The sequence below is a fragment of the Corvus kubaryi genome, unplaced genomic scaffold (assembly GCF_017639235.1).
Source record: "Corvus kubaryi isolate FWS band 111438036 unplaced genomic scaffold, C.kubaryi_AGA036_p1.0 37387, whole genome shotgun sequence".
NCBI classification, from domain to species: Eukaryota; Metazoa; Chordata; class Aves; order Passeriformes; family Corvidae; genus Corvus; species Corvus kubaryi.
In genome coordinates, this window is record NW_024581129.1 from 5,649,030 (window position 1) to 5,669,440 (window position 20,411).

Here is a 20,411-nt window from a genome sequence, read left to right on the forward strand (position 1 = left end):
CCCCATTAAAAATAACTAGTTAAATCTCTGGTGTTCAAAACGATGCAAGACTGCTAAAAAACGTTATGGTGGCTGGCAGTAGGGCACAAAGGATTTGTTTAAGAGCTCAGAGGGTTCAAGGAGAAACGTGAGTGTAAGTTTCACACTATAGAGTTACATATAGAGTCTATCTTTGGCAATGGAATTAGAAATATTTATTCAGAGCTACCTATGTGCATGGAGAAAAGAAAGCAGGCATATACTTTCTATCTTAAGACTGCCTGCTTTATTTTTATCTCAGTAATATTCTGTTGTTGCTGGGTGGTGCTGCTGTTATCTGAAGTTAGGGACAAGGGTGGCCATTGGCACGTGGTTTCCTGGGAATGGAAGGAAATGGGGGTAGGATGCTGACCATGTACTGAGGGGCTGTAGCAATCTGAATGTACATCTGGGCGAGTATCCTGTTTTGTAAATGATCTGATTCGTGGATGTGCAGTAGAAATAAGCTGAACATCAAGTTACTGTCTGGAATATTTTCTTTTCAGCAAAGACTTGAAGTTACAGAGTTTCATTGAAATCTTTGTAAAAAGGTATAATATGCAAATCTCTGACAGCACTAATTCAGTGAGTAGTATTCAAATTTACGTGGCTGAGACTGAGACTTCAGTGTCACAATGAAGCTGGTTTGGGTTTGCATGATCTGGAGGCTTGTTTGGGTTTTTCCGACCGTCTTACAGAGCTGCACAGATGTGCAGTGCAGATATTCTAGAAAGAGGGGGCTGGAGGTAGCTGTGGTTTTAGTCCTCTGTTCAGGCACTGCTTTTAGTTTATATTTAACCTTCTCTTTTTAGATGAAGCTTGTTGCTGGGAGGGGAGGGGGATGGTTCCTTTGCCAACATATGGTAGTTAGTTTCCATTCAGTCATCTTGTGCAAAGCAGCACAGTGTGGTTTGTGTTGCTAACAGAGGCTGTATCTTTTGACTCTGGCATATGCCTGCCACTGGTGTTTGATTCCCTGAGAATGTTTCTTTTGCATAAGGAGAAAGTGGAAATAGTAGTGTTGAATTGTGCTCAGCCCCTAACGCAGTGTTTACTAAGGGTGATTAATGATTGCATCCGTTTGTCTTGAGCAGAAGCTAATCCAGCCAAGTCTTCAGAAACCTCAAAAGACATCTGAGGTTTCGCTTGCCAAAGCCCTTTCATTTCCGAGTTCCGCTTACAGAGGAGGGGCTGACACGTTTGTAAACATCCCTGCTCAGCCCCTTCAGCCTGCCCCTCTACCCCAGCAGGGTCTTGCAGCTCTCCCCTGTGGGCCAGGCTTTGGGAAGTGATTTGGGTGTTTCTGCCCGAGAAGGGAATGCTCCTTTGGGAGCATGTAGCTATGCATTCTGGCCATCTGGCTTCCAGGGCAGCTCTCTGCACTCTTGGTGGCTTCACAGTGCTGGGTGAGCCTGGCACAGCGTCCTCTCTTCCTTCCTAAAGGCAGGGCTGGGAGGGCTGGTGGAGCTCAGCGTGGAACTCAGACCCCTCTCCCACTGTGGCTTTGGGAGGTGGTTGCTGGGTTCTCCTCCTCCTCCTTCCTCTCCCCCTTCTAGTATTTACTTTCCTAATTTGGTGCGTTTGCCTTGCTCCTCCCTGATTGGCCCATGGAAAATTATTGCAGTTTGGAAATCCTGGGCAGGGTGAAATTTCCTTTTTGGAAAGTGGCTCCTGGCCCCCTTTTCCTGCCTCCACCCTGGTGTAGGGCAGGGGCTGTACCTGCACTCTCCCCACCAGATCCAGCCCTGCCCTCCTGACCCCCAGCCCTGCTCTGCCTCCCTGTTTACACTGCAGCTTGCTTCCCTGCAGGTTCTCTCCTGCAAGCTTCTGGGTTTTTTTCCAGCCTATTTATTTTCTCTCTGCAAAGTGCAGCGCCTAGAGAGGGAATGAGCTTTAGTTAAACAAAACCAAACCTGCCACCCTCAGCAGCTTTGGAAAGCAAGATTCCTGCTTGCTCCTGGGGAGAAATGTGCTCACTGTTTTCTCAGCTAGGTGTTTTGTCTCCAGGAGGGGCCATGTGTGTGGATGTGTTTTGAATGCTGTTGTACAGCTGTAAGGGAAAATGTTGGTTGGCAGCATGCTGTGAGGGTTACAAACAGGCATGGATTATTTCTTCCTGCTTTGAGTTCAAAACTCCTTTTTATAAAAATCAGACTTGCATGTTCCAGAAAGGAAAAGGCCACTGTGGTTTTAAGAACTCAGCAGAAGCAGCCTGCCGTTCTGCATAACATATGAAAGGGCAGAGTAGCACCAAATCACGTCTTAGTAAGTTCAAGGCATAGAAAAGCTCTGTGAAAATCATGTGGGGTTTGGTTGAATTCAGCTCTACCTTTTGGGAGATAGAACAGAGTCACAATTTCAGGAGTTAAGGAGCAGCCTATCAGTACATGACTTTAAGTTTCTGCACCTTGAGTTCGGAGGATCCTCTTTGAGGGACAGTGGTTCCACAAAGTTCCTCACCTATGCTGCAAACACTTATCTTTGCCTGATTTTGTGATAAATGTGCAACATCTACATGTATGTGACTCTGTGTTACAACCCAATCCCCAGGGTGGCTTGTGCTTGGATTATTATCACATTCACAGAGACAAGTTGTGATGCAGGACTCTTTTCCTGGTCTCAGTCTTGCGGAGTTGGAGTTTAGATTTACAGTGTTCCATTTCCTTTTTACTGTAGTCCAGTCAGTGTTAATGGCCCTGTAGCAGTAACTTAACTCAGTTTACCAAATAGCATCTCTGTGCAGCCCTGCCCCTCAGAGCTGGGGTGGTTTTAGTATTTGTGGAAATTAAATTGTTTCTCTGTACTTGTTTCCCTATTCTAAACAGCAGTTATGTTCTCAGTGAGATTAGATAGATAGATATACACACACATACACACACACTACAATACAGAAATACTAAATGTCCTGCTATGGAGGTCAGTACTATCATTCTGATTTTACAAGTGCTACTTCTGCCTTATCTCTGCACCAGAATAACTTTGGGCTTGAATGCTTTGTCTTGTACTTGTTTGGGTTTTTTCACAGAAAGGGCACGGATTCTTAGCTCACCTACACAGTCTTTATCAGTAAAAAAATTTCTTTGACATGTAGGAGTAAGAGTCCTTAGGACCCTGTGAGACCTGCTGCTTGAAACGTGCCTGGTGAGGTTCAGTGTTAACAGCTAAACTGGTACATATTTGTGTGTGAACCCGAATTTGTATTTTAACTGGTAGTACTTAATGTGCCTGCCCATGTTTGGCTGTTACTAGCAGGGTTAGTAACTAGTTTACAATGTAGTTAATGGTATGAATAATGAAAGATCAGCTTCTTTTGTTCTATGAGCTTGATTAGTAAACCAGAAGATGTGAGCTGAATTGCTTGGTTTCATAAGCTATGGTCCTTTTTTCACTGAGAGAAATGAGTTCAGTAACACATTGCATGCTCTGATAGAGGATTACTCAGAGGTAGCTGCAATTATCTTGACTTAGCCACCAACTTGTTTTGTGGCCTTTAACAGGTCATTTAAATTCATTGTCTGATTTTTATGCATGCATAGTGTAATTACTACTTCACAAGCGTGTGTAGTAGATAAATTATGTATTAAGCTTTCATTCAGTAAAACTTGACAAGAGTGTGTGTGAGCCATGTTCCAGCAGACGTGCAAATGCTAGCTGTGCTTTGATCCAGACTTGGTTTGGAAAGAGGGGGGGCTTTTTAATGGGCTCTAGGATTGCACTGCTGTTTCACAACTTTGGGATTTACTCTGAACTTGCACATTTACTCTGAAGGTGTGTAGGGGGAAGCTGGATAAAAACTGGCTTCAGTGGATGCGCTCACTCACTGGAGCAGGATGCATAAATATTCCTTGCTTCATTTCATTCAGGCTTTGCCTCTTCCCAGAGCACTGTGAGCCATTGAACTGAAATGCTGCTGAAGAGCTCCAAGGCAGGTTTTTTGCAGGCTCTTTTGCATCGTCTCGGTTACACGTTACTTCCTGCGCTCAGGCAGAATGCACAGCTCAGGCAACTCCCATAGTTGGACAGAGTGGTGATTATTTTTAATCACCCAAGTCTCCAAACCACAAGCCAAGGAGGGTGATGCATATACATCACATAAGAGAAGCAACAGTCTATGCTGGGTTGGGGAGCTTCTACGCATGTTTATTGCAGATAATGGACTGTGTGCTAGAGGAGATGTGCCAAGCCATGTGCTGGAGGAAGGGTTGCAGATGTCACCAGCTACAGGAGCACTTCCTCTTCGCCAAAGAGTATAAAATGTTCACTGAATCCACAGTCAGAGTGAAGTCACTTCCTTTCCAGGGGAACCACTGGAGCACTGACGAATAATAACAATTTCACCTTTTGTGGATAGCTCACTTTCTCTCACTTGTGGCTTGTTCGACAGCTTTGGTTTTCTTCAGCATTAAGCAGGCAGGGTAGCTCTCAGATTTCTCCTTTCACATCAAAATCCAGCTTGGTTTGGCAGTCTCACCACTTGTGATTGCTTCTGAAACCTGTCTGAAACATGCAACATGCAAGGACTCGCCTTTCTTTGAGTTACGATTTTGGGGCTAGGCTGGGGAAGGTGAGAGCAGTGGAGGATTCTCAGCCATTCTTGCTGATTGGTGTATCGTGGAAAGGCTTGTTTCGCAAGTCCAAGGGCTGTACTTTGACCTGATTCTTGCTTATTGCACGTAAAAAGCGTCCCTGTATCTTCATGCCCTTTTTTGCAGGCTCATGAAGTGGAGTATTGGGGTAGTCGGAGGTTTGTGCTATTTCTCTAACCATAGTCCCTGTGCCCAGGGCAATGCACCTCCAGCTTGCATTCGAGGAAGAGACTGGGGAGAATTTTAAGAAATAGTGATTTTTTTCTCTGTACCCAACAGGGGCTTAAAAAATGCCCAGTCAGACTGGAATCTGTATACTGGCAGCGTTGCCAGGGCTGTAACTCTTATCCCTGCTGTGTCTCTGTACCTGCTTCACAAATGTGCACATGGGAATTTTTCAAAGGCACTGCTGTGTGCACACCATATCCTAAACCAACAGTGGTTTTGTTCTTCTTCAGCAGTACAGATTCCAAGTCAGGTGAACAATTTTTTATGGGATCCCAGGTAATCTTTCCTCTTTGTCCTAGAAAGGATAGGTGCTTCTTCCATATACCTGGCTTAAATTTAGCCTCCGTAGCTTGATCCCTCAATTGAGTAATAGGGCAACTTCCCTGCTTTCTAGTACCGCCTCTCCTTCTGGTGAAGTTGGCACTGGAATTTGGGAGTGTTTCTGTTTCCAGATTGTTCACAGACTTGTAATATGACCATAAATAAATAATGTAAGCACTTGTTGCTTCATTTTTATTTTTATTACCCCCTAGTCCATAAAATGTGCCTAGTATTGAGAGACTGTGGAAACCTTTACGTGAGAATCTCAATGTGCCCAGGGAACAGATCCATCTAGCACAGTGTTCTACCTCAGACATGGGTATCTTGGGGGTCATATAAGAACACAGAAAACAGAGTAATGCTGACTTAGGTGTAGTTTGCCTCCATTTTCTTGGACAGGAGACTACCTTGGAGCAGGAACTTCCTGACTATCTGTCTTACAAGGCCCCTGATGGCTTCCCTGTCTTTCCCCTTCCCCAAGAACTTGTGTACTGGCCTTTTGCATTCACACAGACTTTATAATCAGCCCTGTCTTACAGGATGTCATTCCACAGTGTAGCCACAGAAGCAGAAGCACTTTCTTTTGTTTTGGACATGCTGCTTAGTTTCATTTTGTGCCCACCATCTCTTCTGTTGCAAGAGGCCAGGAGCTAAACGCTTCCTCTTGGCTTTGTTTTCATAGCTCTGTCACTTTGCACCTCAGCTTCTGCCTCAAACAATTTTTTCTTGCATGAAATCCATTCTATATCTCCAGTCATCCTACTTATCCCTGTCAGTACCTTCTCTGGATCTGCTCTATCCTTTTTTCTTTTTTCTTTTTTTTTTTTTTAATTAGAGTAGACAAGCAACACAGAGTGTCCTGGTGTGAATGTACCGTGCACACTGTTTTTGCAGGCTGATTCTATGGTTAAACAAACTGATTGTGGACATTCCAATAGCAATGCAGCACGTTGTACACACTCTTCAGCAGCTTAGAGTTAATTGCTGCTAGCAAGTGCTGTGAACTTACAGGCTGGGTTCCTGTTGGCAGGAGTTGAAAGTGAATCGTGGTGCTACAAAGAACGTTCAAGCCCCGTGTTTAAAAGGCATCCTGCCACTTACGTGGGTGAGTGTATTGCAGACACTGCCTTCAGCCCTCATCTTTCTGGCCTTCCTGCCAAGGAAGGGTTAAGTCTGAAATGGAAAACATGCTGCAGAGGACTGGTGTGATTCAGCACGTGGTTGTAGTCTGATTCTAAAGCTGAGTTCTCAGCATGGTATTTAGAAAACTGTGGCTCGGTGGCTGCCTGCAGTCAGTGTTTCAAGTTGAGATGCTGAATCCTCAGTGGATATCAAAGATCTCTGGCACTTGGGGCATTAACCATGGTACCATGGGATTAAGACTGTGGGTAAATGCAGCTTGGTTGCTTCCATGCTCTGTGTCTTTCAGTGGTGTAAAACACTTGCTTCCTCTCCAAAACGCTCTCTTCCATAACAGGCAATCTTAACCCAAATTAGCTGGGATTGCTTGTAAGCTAAGTTTGCCAGCATGGACAGTAAGCATGGATCACAGCAGTGTGTTAGGATGTCAGAGCAGGGTAAAATTGCAGACCTTGCTGTGCTTTTCTCAGTGAAAGGTTATAGTATCAACATGGATCAAGTTATGGCCAAGTATTGATGCAATGTTAGTATCCAGCAAATCATTATTACTGTCCTTGCAGTTGATTTTTGTTTTATAGCACAAACTGGTGTTTGGAGGAAAAAACTCTTTGTTTCATAATATTTTTAAAGGGGGTGTGAGTGCATGCAAGCATCCCCAGCCAGCCTCTGGATCTGGGTGGTGAGGAGAATTCCAGGAACTCCAGGAAACTGATGTCACTGCATTGTGTTTGCTTGTTTTCTTTTGACTGCACTAAGTTTAATTTTAACTTAACCCTCAGAGGGGTATTTTTAGTAAAACTGTTTCTTCACTCCTGTCCCATGTTGGGAGGGGAACAGGTTGTGTCTCCTTGTTTTTTCCAGTAGTCAGCTCTTTCTGCCTCCCTTCTGAAGAGCTGTGATGATTGACTGAGAGCTTGAACACTCAGCAGCATGTGTTACCCTGTCTGTGCATGGAGTGGGTACATGCTGGTGTTTGTTCTGTCCTCACATCTCATGATTTGATCATTGATCCAGGCTGAAAGGAAGCAGATCTACCTGGACAAAAGGGCTTCATTCTGATAAAAGATTAGTATCTCTTCCAAATCCTTGGCTATCACTGTGGTCATCCCAAGAGGCAGCTGCTTCTTTAGGGGATGGTCATGATTGTGTTCTTCAGTGAGTATCTGCTGGGAGAGGCTGGCTTTTCTAGAAGTTATTAACACCTTAGTTTGGAGGGGCTTTGTCAGCACTCCAGAGAATCACAGCCCTGCAAGGGATGGGTTTCTCCCTTTGGGTTTTTTTTGTTTGTTTTTTTTAAGCAAGAGATCATACTTAAAATTCAGAAGCTAGAGCTGGAGAGGCAAAAGCTGAGCTGCTTGCTCTGCTGATCTTGAATAAAGGAATAAATTCTTTTATCTATTTTTATTTATGTATTTATTAAAAAGGAAAAGAAAAAGCAGGAAATACAGCTCTGCAGAGCATGGATTTATTGGAGAACTTTTCTCTCTTCCATATCTTTGTCTTGAGTTTTGGCTGCTGTCTCAGTGGTTTGCTGTTTGTGTATTTCTGCAGACAAATAACAAAATCAGAAAACTCTGTTTCATCCTATTCCATTTCTAGCCCGTGTGTTGAAATAATTGCTCTGGTGCCAAACACAAAAAGAATCGCTGTGTTTTTGGCTTGTCATTGTTTCATGTATGAAAATGGCTTTCAGTTGTAATTATCTGCACATTATAAGAAGTGTGTATGTGAAGAAGCTATTGAAAAATGACAGCAGAATAATTAAATTCACACCAGCTCCTCATGCGAATACTAAGACATCAAGAGTGTCTTCTGTGGTTTAGTATTATCCATTTGCAAAGCTTGGAGTAGCAAATTTTCATTCATTTTCCTGCAAGGAAAATGGGTTTGTTGTGGCTGGATATTTCTGCTGCCGTTTCTCTGCCCCCCAGCCCCCCCCATCCTGTAATTCACTTTTCAAAGAAACCAGTCTGGGTTGTGCTGAGCTCAGCACTGCAGCCATTTGCAGAGACACCCCAAGGAGTAGCAGCACTTCTCCGTTTACGGGCTGGACTGTGGTAGGAAATGGTCATTCCTTACGCTGTCAGATTGCTTCTGCACCCAAGGTATTGCCCATTGAGCAAACAAGGGTTGTCTCACTGCTTCCTCTCCATCCCTATGTGTGTGTGTATCCAGACAGTCACCTTTTGAGGAAGGGACCGTGTTGTGTGTTCTTTCATACAGCATTTGGTGCAGTGCTCTGATGGGTGTCAGTTACTGCATTTGTTTGTGTCAGTTATTGGACATTTTACCAGTAAGAGGATTGTTTATGCCAGTTTTACTGAATTCTAGTTCCAGCTGTGAGCTTCAATTTGCATCTTTTCATACAATTTGAACTGCTTGTTTCGCTATGTAAATCTTCTGTGTATTGGTTTGCTTTCTTGTTTACTGTTTCTCTGCTCCTAGAAGACATTTGTAATCCTGGGATTTGGCTGTGCATCCTGCTGTTCTGGCACTGCATCCCTCAATTCTGGACAGCACAGGACAAGGGAGAGACAGAAAAAGGGAACTTCAGCTTCCCAGACTCATCCCTCTCCTCCCATCCTTCCAGGCCAGGTTGGATGGGGCTTGGGAAAACCCGGTCCAGTGGAAGGTGTCGCTGCCCATGGCAGGGGGTTGGAACAAGGTGATCTTTAAGGTCCCTTCCAACCCAAACCAGTCTTTGATTCTGTCATCCTTCCAACCCCACAAATCAAGGACGTGTGATCCCTAGACAAGCCTTTCTAATTAGTTCTCATCTTGTAGCACTCATTTCTGTGTGCCTGAGTGATGTTGCAAATTATAGCCCCCTTTTATGTGTTTGTAGCTTTTTATCATCTTTCACAGCCTGTGGTGCTCAGTCGCCGTTCCTGTAATGCCATCTTGTGGTGGCCCTGCCACTCTGAATGTGCCTTTTCCAGCCAAAACTGATGTTGGGCTACCAATGTGTGTAGGCAGGGAGTGCTGCTCCCCTTTGCTGGCTGCAGGAGTGTGGGGCGAATCACGGAAACCCCTGTCCCCAGCTGTATGGTGTCAGGGTATGGGCTTGTGAAGCTCAGCTGTGGTATTAGACAGGGACCTTCATGGCAGGTCCCTGCTCTGAGTGCTTTAGCTCTGATACTGTAGAAGAACTGTCTGTTAGAAGGATTGATTAAATATGATCTGTGTTACAAGGAGATTGGTGTGTGGTTCATTCACAAGTCATAATAACAAACTATTCCTTCACTTAAATACTCATCCCTGATACACCGTGTGTTGTTTGAAGTGCTTCTCTAAACACAAAGGAGTTGTTTAATACTTTGAAACACTGCCCTGTTGTGATTGCAGGAAGTGTAGGTGGCAGGGAGTGTCAGGATTTTGTAGGAATTCCAATTTTATCTCTGGTGGGTTTTTTCTCAATCTGTCTGGGCTTTGGATAAGCCACAGGGGCAAAAGAAAGGCCATTGCATCTGTTTCTCCATGACCAGAGAGCTTTACTGTACCTTCGAGAGTAAGAACTGCATGCCTTGTTCATAAATGAAGTAACAACTGTATTTCTTTCTTTTTTGCCTCTCCAGTGTTCCCAACTCTTGCCCAGCCAGTCCACGTGGTGCTGGATCCTCAGGATATCGTTTTGTTCACAACATTACCTCGGATCTGCAGCTGGCAGCAGAGTATGCAGCAAAGGCAGCATCAGAGCAGCAGGCAGATGCATCTGGCGGGGACAGCCCAAAGGTTCACACAAACATTACTTACCCAGCAGTGCTCCTTGGGAGGATTATTAAATCCTGGGGCTTTATTGCTAGTTCTGGTTAGAGTTCAAAGGGGTTTAAGAACACCCTGGCCATAAGGGTGCTGTGTACAGTATCCTCCAGATGCTTAAGGTCATTTCTTGAAACTGTCCGTGGCTTAGTGGCAGTCTCTGCTTGCTTAGCTGCCCAAAATGTATTCAAATCACTCACTAAAGTTTTTAAGCAAGAATAACTTTTTGCTTATTTGATAAATCAAGATCCCATAAAGAAGAGGCACATAAAATTCAGTGTCTCATTTTCTTCTTTTCATTAATGGTATTTTGCAAAATACAGTTGGAGAAAGCAGAAGCAGGGGAAGAAGCCAGATCCTTGTCATGAGAAGTCTGTAGTCAGACTTTAAAACAAACATGAAGGCCTGTCAAGTAGGCATTAAACAAGGAGAGTAGCAAGTGGAATTTAGATTAAAAAATAACTTAGTTAGAATGATAAAATGTAATTTTGGTGAGCTGATCTTCAGATCAAAGTTAAAAGTTCCAGATCCAAAACCACCTGATTTGGGATTGGGTGGAGGAGCACACTACTAGATGGCTTTTTTTTGTAGTCTTAATTCTCCCTCGAGACAAGAAGGGTTGTTCTTGATGGACTAATGCAAAGAGTTGGAAATATGAGGTCTAGCAAACAAATTAAAGTTCCTAGAATGAAACAAATCCTGCTGGAGTAGGGAGGGGATGGGATCAGGTTTCACGTTGGTCTTGTTGCTGGGAGGAGGGCTGATAACATACTGCTTGAAACCTTTCTAACAGAGTGTAGTTGGGCAGAACTGAAGGCTTTAATTCATGAACACAGAAAGCAGTGAATGTACCTGTACTCTCTATTTCTTGATTCCAGTTGCCTGTCTTGACCCTGTCCCTTGTGCTGGTGTGAGCATGCGTGGGAAATTCAATGGGGAATGGAATCAGGTTGAAGTTGGGGTTTGTGTGTTTGTGTGGAGAGGGAAGGGGAGATAGTTTTCATCTGGCTCAGCCCTATAGCTCTGTTTGCACACAAATGCCTGTGCTAAATGGGGTGGTGGCAGCATAAAACAGCAATGCTGCTCTCTTAGCTGCCCTGCTGCTCTCTTGGCATCAGTGAAAATTACAGCCCAATGTGCTTTTTAAGTTTGGGTTGTGGTACACTGCACTGTAGGAATTCTTTGTTAGTGACTAAATTTTTGTTTGTTTTTTGTTTGTTTTTTTTTGTTTGTTTGTTTTCTTGCTTAGGATGAATCCAAGCCACCCTATTCTTATGCTCAGCTAATTGTGCAGGCTATATCTTCAGCACAGGACAGGCAATTAACACTAAGTGGGATCTATGCCCACATTACCAAGCATTATCCATATTACAGGACTGCTGACAAAGGCTGGCAGGTGAGTTCTTGGCACTGACAAGCTTTTAAACTACTTTGACAGGGCTTATCTGCTTTGAAATGCATTTATTAAAGATTTGGGGCACTGGGAATAGAGCTGCTTTGACTGTTCCCAGAGTGAATTTGTTTAACACAAGCTGACTAGTTCGTTTGTGGGGGATTAGGGGTTTTTTTTTGGAATACATTGCAGGGCAATGTAATGTTACTATTGGGCTCTCTGGTTCCTCTTTTAATGCTGTAGTCTTGTGTCTTTCATTTTGTACTTTATTTGCCTACATCCTTGCTGTCAGTCACTCCTCTGCCCAGATACTTGCTTAATCCTTTACCTCACCTTTGTTTGGCATGATTTGTCCAAACCAAGGATATCCAACCTAAAACTGGGGCTCCAGTTTTTAATCATAGCACCTTAAATCATTACAGATGTTTTGTTTTCCCAGTGTATCAAGTGCATTGCCTAAGTCACAGTTTGGAAGTTTTGAATTTGAGTGGGAAACTGGGAGTCCATGCACTCCTTGTGGTACTCAAGGAAACCTGACCAGCTTCATAGGAGAGTTTGGATGTGGTTAACACATGCTAAATCAAACTTCAATGTTCACTTGAGGGCTGCTTCCAAAGTTTCAGGAACCTCAGCTCCACCTGCTTTCAGACTTTTTCTTGGCATCACACCTCTGCCATGGGTGTTGTCATTTGAATGTAATATGCTAATACAGCTGCAGAGGCTCTCACAGCTGCTGATTTCACTGTATGCAACTGGCAGGAGCAGTACTGCTTGGTGCACTTTGAGTGCAGTTGGAATAAATACATTTCTGCCTCCCTGGCTTTTCCCTGCAGTTCTAATTAACTGTGGAATTCACTTCCTGCCCTAACCTGCTCAGCAGAGTTGTGCTTTGTGAACCAGTTGCTGCATCCTGCTTCAGAGAGCTGCATTTCAGCGGGGAGTGAAGTTGCCTTTTTCTCTCCTCTCCAGTGGCATTGTAAGGCTTCACCAGTGAAGAGATTGTCTAAACCTGCTAGAAAAGCTTTTGTTTTGTTTTGAAAGTGGAAGAGGGATGAGTTTGTGCCCACTGAGGCTTGCTGAGCCCTTCCCCAGCCCAAAAGCCAGCGCTACGGCCTGTAAGAGATGGGCTGTTGCAATGGAAAAGATGAACAGTCTTGTCATCATCTAGAGAGCTGCAGAGTGCCACACAGCTCATGGATTCCTCCCAGAGCTGGCTGAGGGCATGTTGGCTGCCTTGCATTGTGATTACTGTGAGATGCAGTGTCCTCTAGGGCATGTTTGGACACCCTGGTAATCGTTTGGCAGGTGAGCAGTTAGCACAGGCTCAGGCAACTTTTTCCGCTTGCCGAGAATAAAGCTTGTCTTTCGAGAGGGTTCTGATGTGGTTTACAGTGATTTCCCTCTGCTTCAGCAAAAGCTCTGCTTTCATGGCTTTCCACAGAGAAGTCACTGCTCTGCCTGGCTCCAGATGTGTTTAATAGTTAGTACCAAGCAAACCCATCTTTCAGCTTGGTTAGGAGAAACTGACACCTTTCCCCAGGTTTTCTGCTGCTGTTCTGTGACTTTGAAGCTGTGTGAGTTGAGTGACTTGTTTCTACCTTCAACACTGATTCTGGCAGGGTGGATTTATTTTTCCAAGCTGTGTGGTGCAACCCATTTGTCTTTGTTACATACTTCTTCATGGCAAAATAATCACCTCATTCCTCTGCTTCCTGCAGAATTCCATTCGGCACAACCTCTCCTTGAACCGTTACTTTATTAAAGTCCCACGCTCCCAAGAGGAGCCTGGAAAGGGCTCCTTTTGGCGAATTGACCCTGCCTCTGAAGCCAAACTTGTAGAACAAGCATTTAGAAAAAGAAGGCAAAGAGGAGTGTCCTGCTTTCGAACACCTTTTGGGCCTCTCTCCTCCAGGTAACTTCAATTTCCTCTCATCTCTGTGCCAAACTCATTACAAAGAAAATAAACTAAAACTTCTCCTGAAGTATAGTGAGTAAACTTTGCTGCTGTTTATAGTTTGAGAGGTGATATAGTTAGTCCTGAGGCATAATCTTAAAATTGTTCTGACTTCTTAAGTGTTTAACAAAAAAAAAATTCCAGAATCAAACTGCAAAAATGCATCAAATAACGTATCTGTTTTGGCATCATTTCAAAGAAATTCAAAGCAGTTATCACTGGAGTAAGTGTTTTCAGATGGCAATCTCTGATTTCAGGAAAGCTGTGTTTAGATGTGGATTAGATCATAGTGGGAATAACTTCTGTGGTATTTAAAACACTCTCTTATAGGGAAGATCAGGATGATGGTTGTTGTCAGCAGTGAAGCAACGGGAGTTCTGTGTGGCTGCTCCAGTCAGCTCCACTGCCTTGTGCAATGACAGCTTCTCTGAGCCTTGTAACTATGAGAAGATTTGGAATTCAGCACTAGCTGGAGCAGTTTCATGGAACATTCTTCCCACACCTCCTATTTTCTGTCTGTTAAAACGTGGAGGAAACAGGAGGAGAATTTTTCAGCTTTTTATTCTGGTTTATCATTAAAGAAATGTACAATTCCTCACGTGTTTGGGGCCAGAGGTGGGAACCAAGTGGTTGGGGAGGGAGGCAACAGGGAAAAGGGGAAGCAACTGCTCTGTAAGCGTATGCAGGGCCAGACACTTGCCTCTACTTGCATCTTTCTTCTTCTCCCTGTCACTCTCAAACTCTGACAAAGGTTCTTTGAGAATGATCTGAAGCTGTAAAACTGATCTGAGCATGCAACATTTGAGGTTTCTCTGTCAGCAATGGGTCTAACAATGAAATGTTAACCCTACTCTGAAGGGTCCAGTTCCCTCCTGCAAGGAATAACCCAACGGTGTTTAGTGCTGGAGTGTTTGCGGGGTCACTGTGTACCTTTCAGCTCTTCCTATCAGGGAGGATATTGTGGAGGAAAGGCTGTCCTTCCTAGAGAATCCTGTACTGGACATGATTCCGGGTCTCTGCTGCTGTCTTGTGGTCAAAATGCATCTGCACTTGCCAACGCTATGTTTTGGTGTTTCAGGAGTGCTCCTGCCTCCCCTACTCACCCTGGCCTGCTGTCCCCTCACTCTAGTGGCCTACAGACTCCAGAGTGCCTGTCACGGGAGGGCTCACCCATTCCACACGATCACGACTTTGGGTCAAAGTTGGCCTCAGTTCCAGAGTATCGGTATTCCCAGAGTGCACCTGGTGAGTAGCTCTTGTTCCAGAGGGTGGCTGTTCACTTGCCCCATGTGCCATGCCAAGGACACCACAGGAAGGCTTCTACAGTGTGTTATTGGGGGATCCGGGACTCTCTCCCCACTTTGTTGTTAGAGACTGATGGTGCAAGTACAACTTTAAACCATTTTTCTTACTACTCTTTGGAGGAGGGGCAGAATGTGTAGAGATACCTGATCTAAACTTGAACTAGGTGGCTGTAAAGGTCTGACAGCAGAGTAGCCATGGCAGCACACAGCTCACTTGCACTCATTTACCAGCCTCTGGATAAGATCGCCTTGGCTACGCCAAGCTCTGGTGCTGTGGCCAGGGCCTGGTAAATATCTGCTTGTCAGCTGTGCTGACCTGAGGTGTAGGGTGAAGTTGGAAGGCAAAGCTCATAAAGGAAAGCTTGGTTTGGGGGATTTTCTTAATGTTTATTATGGCTTTTATTCACAGAAATGTGCTCAGATGACAAGTAGTGTTTGTGTACATTAGGGAGGAGAAGTTTGAAGGTGGTATTTTTGAAGCCTTGGTTTGTTTTTTTCTTTTGTTTCTACCTTCTGCCTTGCCAGTGCTGAAGCCTTGAGTAGATTGGAAGTGCACAGATGAAATCAGTGGTGGTCTTTTTGCCTCTCCTGTTAACATGTGCTTCTCTCTTCTGTTCAGGATCTCCAGTGAGTGCCCAACCAGTGATTATGGCTGTCCCTCCCCGACCATCCACCCTGGTGGCCAAACCAGTGGCCTACATGCCAGCATCAATAGTGACTTCTCAGCAGCCTTCGTGCCATGCAATCCACGTGGTTCAACAAGCTCCCACTGTCACCATGGTCCGAGTGGTGACTTCCTCTGCAAACTCTGCAAACGGATACATCCTCACAAACCAGGGCACAGCAGGAGGAGCTCATGAAGCTGCAGGAGCAGTGTTGGACTTAGCTGGTGACCACCGAGGTAGCTTTTCACCTCCCTTGCTACTCTGCTAATAAGTCTTGAGCAGGCTTGGAGGGGAGAGTGGTTGAACATTTTCACTCACTGGGCACTGAGCCCTTAAAAAAAATGTTTCTCCAGGTAAAACTTAAACCAAATGAGAGCTCTTCCAATTTTTTGCTTCCACCAGAGAGCAGGACAACTGTGCTCCCTTGTCTCCTGGGGAACAAAACTAAGAGACTTTGGAGCCTGAAAAAACATGCAGTGCTTAAAATTTTCTTATTATATAGAGTCATCTATGGAGGTTGGAAGGTACCTTGAAGATCATCTCATTCCAATCCCCCTGCCATGGGCAGGGACACCTTCCATATCCCAGGTTGCTCCAAGCCCCTTCCAACCTGGCCTTGGACACTTCCAGGGATGGGGCAGCCACAGCTTCTCTGGGCAACCTGTGCCAGGGCCTCCCCACCCCCAGAGGAAAGAATTTCTTCATAATGTCTTACCTGTACCTACTCTTTCAGTTTGAAGCCATTCCCCCTTTTCCTGTCACTTCATGCTTTTGTAATTATCCCCAATACCAGTATTATGCCTGTATATTGGCTATGAAAGCGTCTGCATTTTCCAGCCAAAAGAGAGAGCCTGGGAAAGGCTGCAACTCTGCTTCAGGATGGCCTTGTAAATAAATGATTGAGCCCTTCCTTTCTGCAGGCCTGGATTCCTAGAGGAAAGCATGTGCTTCTGGAAGTGCAGGCAGTGCCCCATTAAAAGAATCTTCAAAAACCAGTTAGAACAAAGGCCTTTTTTTGTCCCTAAGCTGGAAATTCCAGCCTTGGGGGATTTAGTGAGTTAAATATTCTCTTGCTGTGATCTAGACAACACCTTGTCTACTCCCCATTTCAGAAGGTCTTAGTGCTACAAGGTCAGTGTATGTTGTACCAGCAGCAAGGCTGGTTTCTCTGACTGCTTTTAAGTTGGGCAGTGGGACTGTGGTCCCTCTCTAAGGGAAGGAAAAAATGACAAAGAGCTTCCCCTCCTGCAGCAGCAGGGTCACTGGCATTTTTAGTTCAGCACTGATTATCTTGCTTGAGTTTCACTTGCATTCTCTAGAAATTCCTGTCTCGATCCCATACACGTTCCTGAAGCACTAACAGTTGCAGCTGCCTGTCACCTGCTCCCTTCTTTCATTCACTAGTTCTTGCTACTGCATGTTCCTTCCCTACTTGTCCCACTCATATCCTTTTCTAGCCTCTACTTTCCCCGGTTGCTGCATTTTCCTTCCTGAACTCCCTGTTTTCCTTGCCTTTTCTCTACCTATCCCCATCGGCTTGCCTGCAGGTTTCAGCTCAGTGTTTATGTCCCATCTAACTCTACTCTTGTGTGCAAATGTTAAAATGGGAGAGGCCACCTTTTCCTACAGGACTAATGAGATTGTGCATCCTGCCCTCTCTCTGAGATGCACAGAGCCCCTGGAAGACTGGTGTTCCTCTTCTTTCCTGCGTGCCTGGCAGGATGCTGTCCTGTATCTGTTTCATACCCCTTACTTATCCTGGGAAATGAGAAAAGTGGTTCAGTGCTCTCAAGCAGTTACCTCTGTCCAGGAGCTCAGCTCTCCTTTTTTATTTTTTATTTTTCTTCCATCCTGTTTTTTTCCTATACTTCCACAGCAAAAACTGGCAGTTGTGGGAAGACCTCCTTGTAAATCAACCTCCATGCAGACCTGACAGCAAGCTGCTGCAGACTTTTGGCTCCAGGCATTGTTTAAGATCTTAATGCCTTCTCCTGCTGTGTGGTATTGAAAGTCAGGCTAATTTGTTTGAAATTGCAAAGTAAGCTGTGAGATTTGCAGTGCCTGCTGTCCATATCACAGCTGTGATGTGCCAGTAAGGGAGATGATGCCTTTTTAGGGCAAAGGGTCATATTGATGGTTTTGATTTTTTAAAATTTTTCTTGTGGCTTATGCTCTAAGAAAAATGTTCTTGATAGAGTAAGTGTGCAATAGAGGATATTTTAGTGTTTCCAAATACTCATTCTGTGGTGCTGAGGTATTGTAAGCCTGGAGTATGTATCCCTGCTCAAGTGTTAATGAGAATAAAACCTGCCTCTAAGCCAGGGCACTGACTGATTGTTGTCTCTTCTGCTCTCCACAGGCATGGACGAGAAGCCAACGATCGCGTTTGCCACAATCCCCACAGCCAGCCGTGTTATCCAGACAGTGGCCAGTCAGATGGCCCAGGCTGTCCCTGGGCAGACTGTCACCATCCTGCAGCAGGCAGCTCCGGTGGCCCTGGGGCAGCACCAGCTGCCGGTGCGGGCGGTCACCCAGAACGGCAAACACGCCGTGCCCACCAACAGCATCGCCGGCAGCACCTACGGTGGGTCTGCTCCCCAGCTCCTGGGCTGGCAGTGGTGCCCGAGCTTAGCAGGCAGGGTGGAAAGCTGCAAGTGTTTTCTCTTCTTGCTTACTGTGTATCAAGTTATTCCATGTGTCCATCTCAAAGATATTGCAATTCTTCCACTTCTGGGGCTGTAAATGTCAGTGGGAGGTACCCTTCCATCCACCTCTGCTCCCTTTCCTGGGGGAAAAGTCCTGCTCTCTGGCAGAAAAGCACAGTGTCCTTCCTTTGCCCTTGGCTGTGCAGTTACTGCTACTGAGACTCTCTACCTCTTGAGGTTACTTGTTGAAAGTGTCAGTGATTCTTGTGGAGAGCCTGTTTTCATTTATTTTCTCTTGACCAACAGCCTTCGCTTGCAGCATGCCAAATAATAAAATTTCCATGGTGCTCTTTAGATCTTGTGAAACATGACTCCATAGAGTAATAAGAAAATAACGTACATTCCCATCTTAAAGTCTTAGAGCCTGAGAAAAACAAGATCTATTTCACCAGGTGAATGAATGTAGGATTTTTTGTATACACAGTATGTGTTCTAGTCATTTGTCAAGCGTGGTGTTTTGAAATTCCATGCAAGCCATGTCTTGGCAGCCTCCTTTTCTTGCTTGCTCAGCACCTCAGATTTTATTCAGTTGAGGATGGGAATATCCAGGTTTCTTACGGCTTTTTTTCCACTGAGGTGCCAAGCATTTCTGCTGCCTCAGGCTGTGCTTTTTGGGAGTTTGAAATGAAGGGCACTGCTGAGCTTTGGATGCCTTTCATGAAGGTAGGAATGTTTCTACAGAATTTTCTGCCACATCTCTTCATAGTTACCACCTGGCTTGCACTTGAATTGCAAGGATCTCACTGGAACTATCAAAAAATGGTAGTGATAAGTTTTTTATGCAATTATTGTAAGATATTAATAGATCAGATAGGTCAAGCTTCTACTAACCAGCAGTAGTGTGTGGATACAAAAATGCTGCTAGCAAGGATTTTCTTGCTATTTTCTAAGTCTGTGAGAGACTTTTCTCTCTCACAGAAGAGGTAGCAGAGTTCAGTAAACAACCAAACACCTGCAGCCTTGAAAAGTCTTGTTTATGGTGCAGTAGAAAAATATTTTGACAATGGATGTTTTAGGATTTTAGCCAATCACCCCCAAGGGGTGGCTGGTCCTTTGTCCAATTAGACTATGAAGAAAAAAGTCTATAAAAGAGTTCGTAAAATAATTAAATAAATCAATCTTGCTGCACAATTCCTGCCTGCTGGATCTTCTCTCCTCTTCCTCCCTATGGCTGAGGGACACGGTGATAGGGCCTAGGCCTGTGGTAATATTAGTGTTTGTCTAATATAGAATCAGACAGTTTCTTATTTAACATTTTTATGTTAAAATATTTTTATCTCACCAAACTTTTTTTAACTGTCATCAAACTGGGAAGTATTCCAGTTGCATCTGAGGTTTTTTTGTAAGTGGCAGTAAATTTTCTGGTTCACAAAACAAAGCCTGAATCTCTTGACTCTCATCTGTACTAAGTTAACTTCTCTTCAACTGTGTGATTTAGGTTCTCTAAGTCACTAAGCTGTAATTGCTGACTGCCCTCATCCTTACCCTAATTTTTTTTCCCTTCATCCTTTTGATACTTTACAGCTTCCTTCTCATGCCTTGGTAGAAGTTACTGGGCTTTGAGGGCCTTTGTTCTGTTTGCTTTGTTTATTTATCCTAGGGCTCCTTTTTTCATGCATTTAGCAGTGAACACAGCACTGATGTTCAGTCATTCCATCCTTTGCAAATGAGTCTGGAGGGCAGAGGATGTGCTGTCTCCTGAGTCCCCTTTGGCTTCCTCTCTGATTGATGCAGAGTCCAAAAACTGCATGTGTTTTGTTTTCCAAGCAGTGATGTGTGCAAAAGTCAGTGTGTAAGCACATTCTCTGTCTGGAACTAGGAACTGTAGACATTTTTACGGAGGGTTGCTACTTAAATCGTCTTTTTTCTCACCACTTTTATTAATGGGAGGGTGAGACCTTGTGTCAGTACTGCAATACAAGATTGGAAGCCAGAAATTCCTATGTTCTGATCCCAGTTCTGATGGGAACACATGTGGTTGTCTAGGGTAAGCTCTTTCCTGCCCCTTTTACAAGTGGGATGTCAGTACCCTCAATATTTGGATTCTGTTTTCCAACAGCCTCGTTTGTTCTTCCTGGGTGAGCAGGGCTCAAGAGAGCATCTAAACCTCCAAATAAAAGGCCCAGGACACGGGCGTTGCTGTTCTTGAGAAATTCTCTGGCCACGTACAATCAAAAGTACCTCTCAAAGAGATGTGCTGTAATTATAAGCAGAGCTTGATCCTCCCTTGCTTGGGGTGAATACTTAGCTAGCAATGCCTTGTTTGACAGTGGATAGGAAGAAGGAAGTTCTCCTGTCAGAGGGGTTGGTGCTGGTTTGGTAAACTTGAAAAGCAGAG

General features: G+C 44.5%; 1 protein-coding gene across 1 annotated transcript in view; it reads left to right on the top strand.

Annotated features, from left to right (window-relative positions):
• The window catches only part of FOXK1 (forkhead box K1), a 57,095-nt gene that overhangs the window by 28,538 nt on the left and 8,146 nt on the right, over positions 1 to 20,411 (top strand). The window contains exons 4-9 of the mRNA XM_042037585.1: positions 9,869 to 10,025; positions 11,302 to 11,448; positions 13,164 to 13,357; positions 14,478 to 14,644; positions 15,323 to 15,604; positions 17,728 to 17,952. Of these exons, the coding sequence (XP_041893519.1) occupies positions 9,869 to 10,025; positions 11,302 to 11,448; positions 13,164 to 13,357; positions 14,478 to 14,644; positions 15,323 to 15,604; positions 17,728 to 17,952 (1,172 nt within the window). The remainder of the gene's footprint in view (positions 1 to 9,868; positions 10,026 to 11,301; positions 11,449 to 13,163; positions 13,358 to 14,477; positions 14,645 to 15,322; positions 15,605 to 17,727; positions 17,953 to 20,411) is intronic.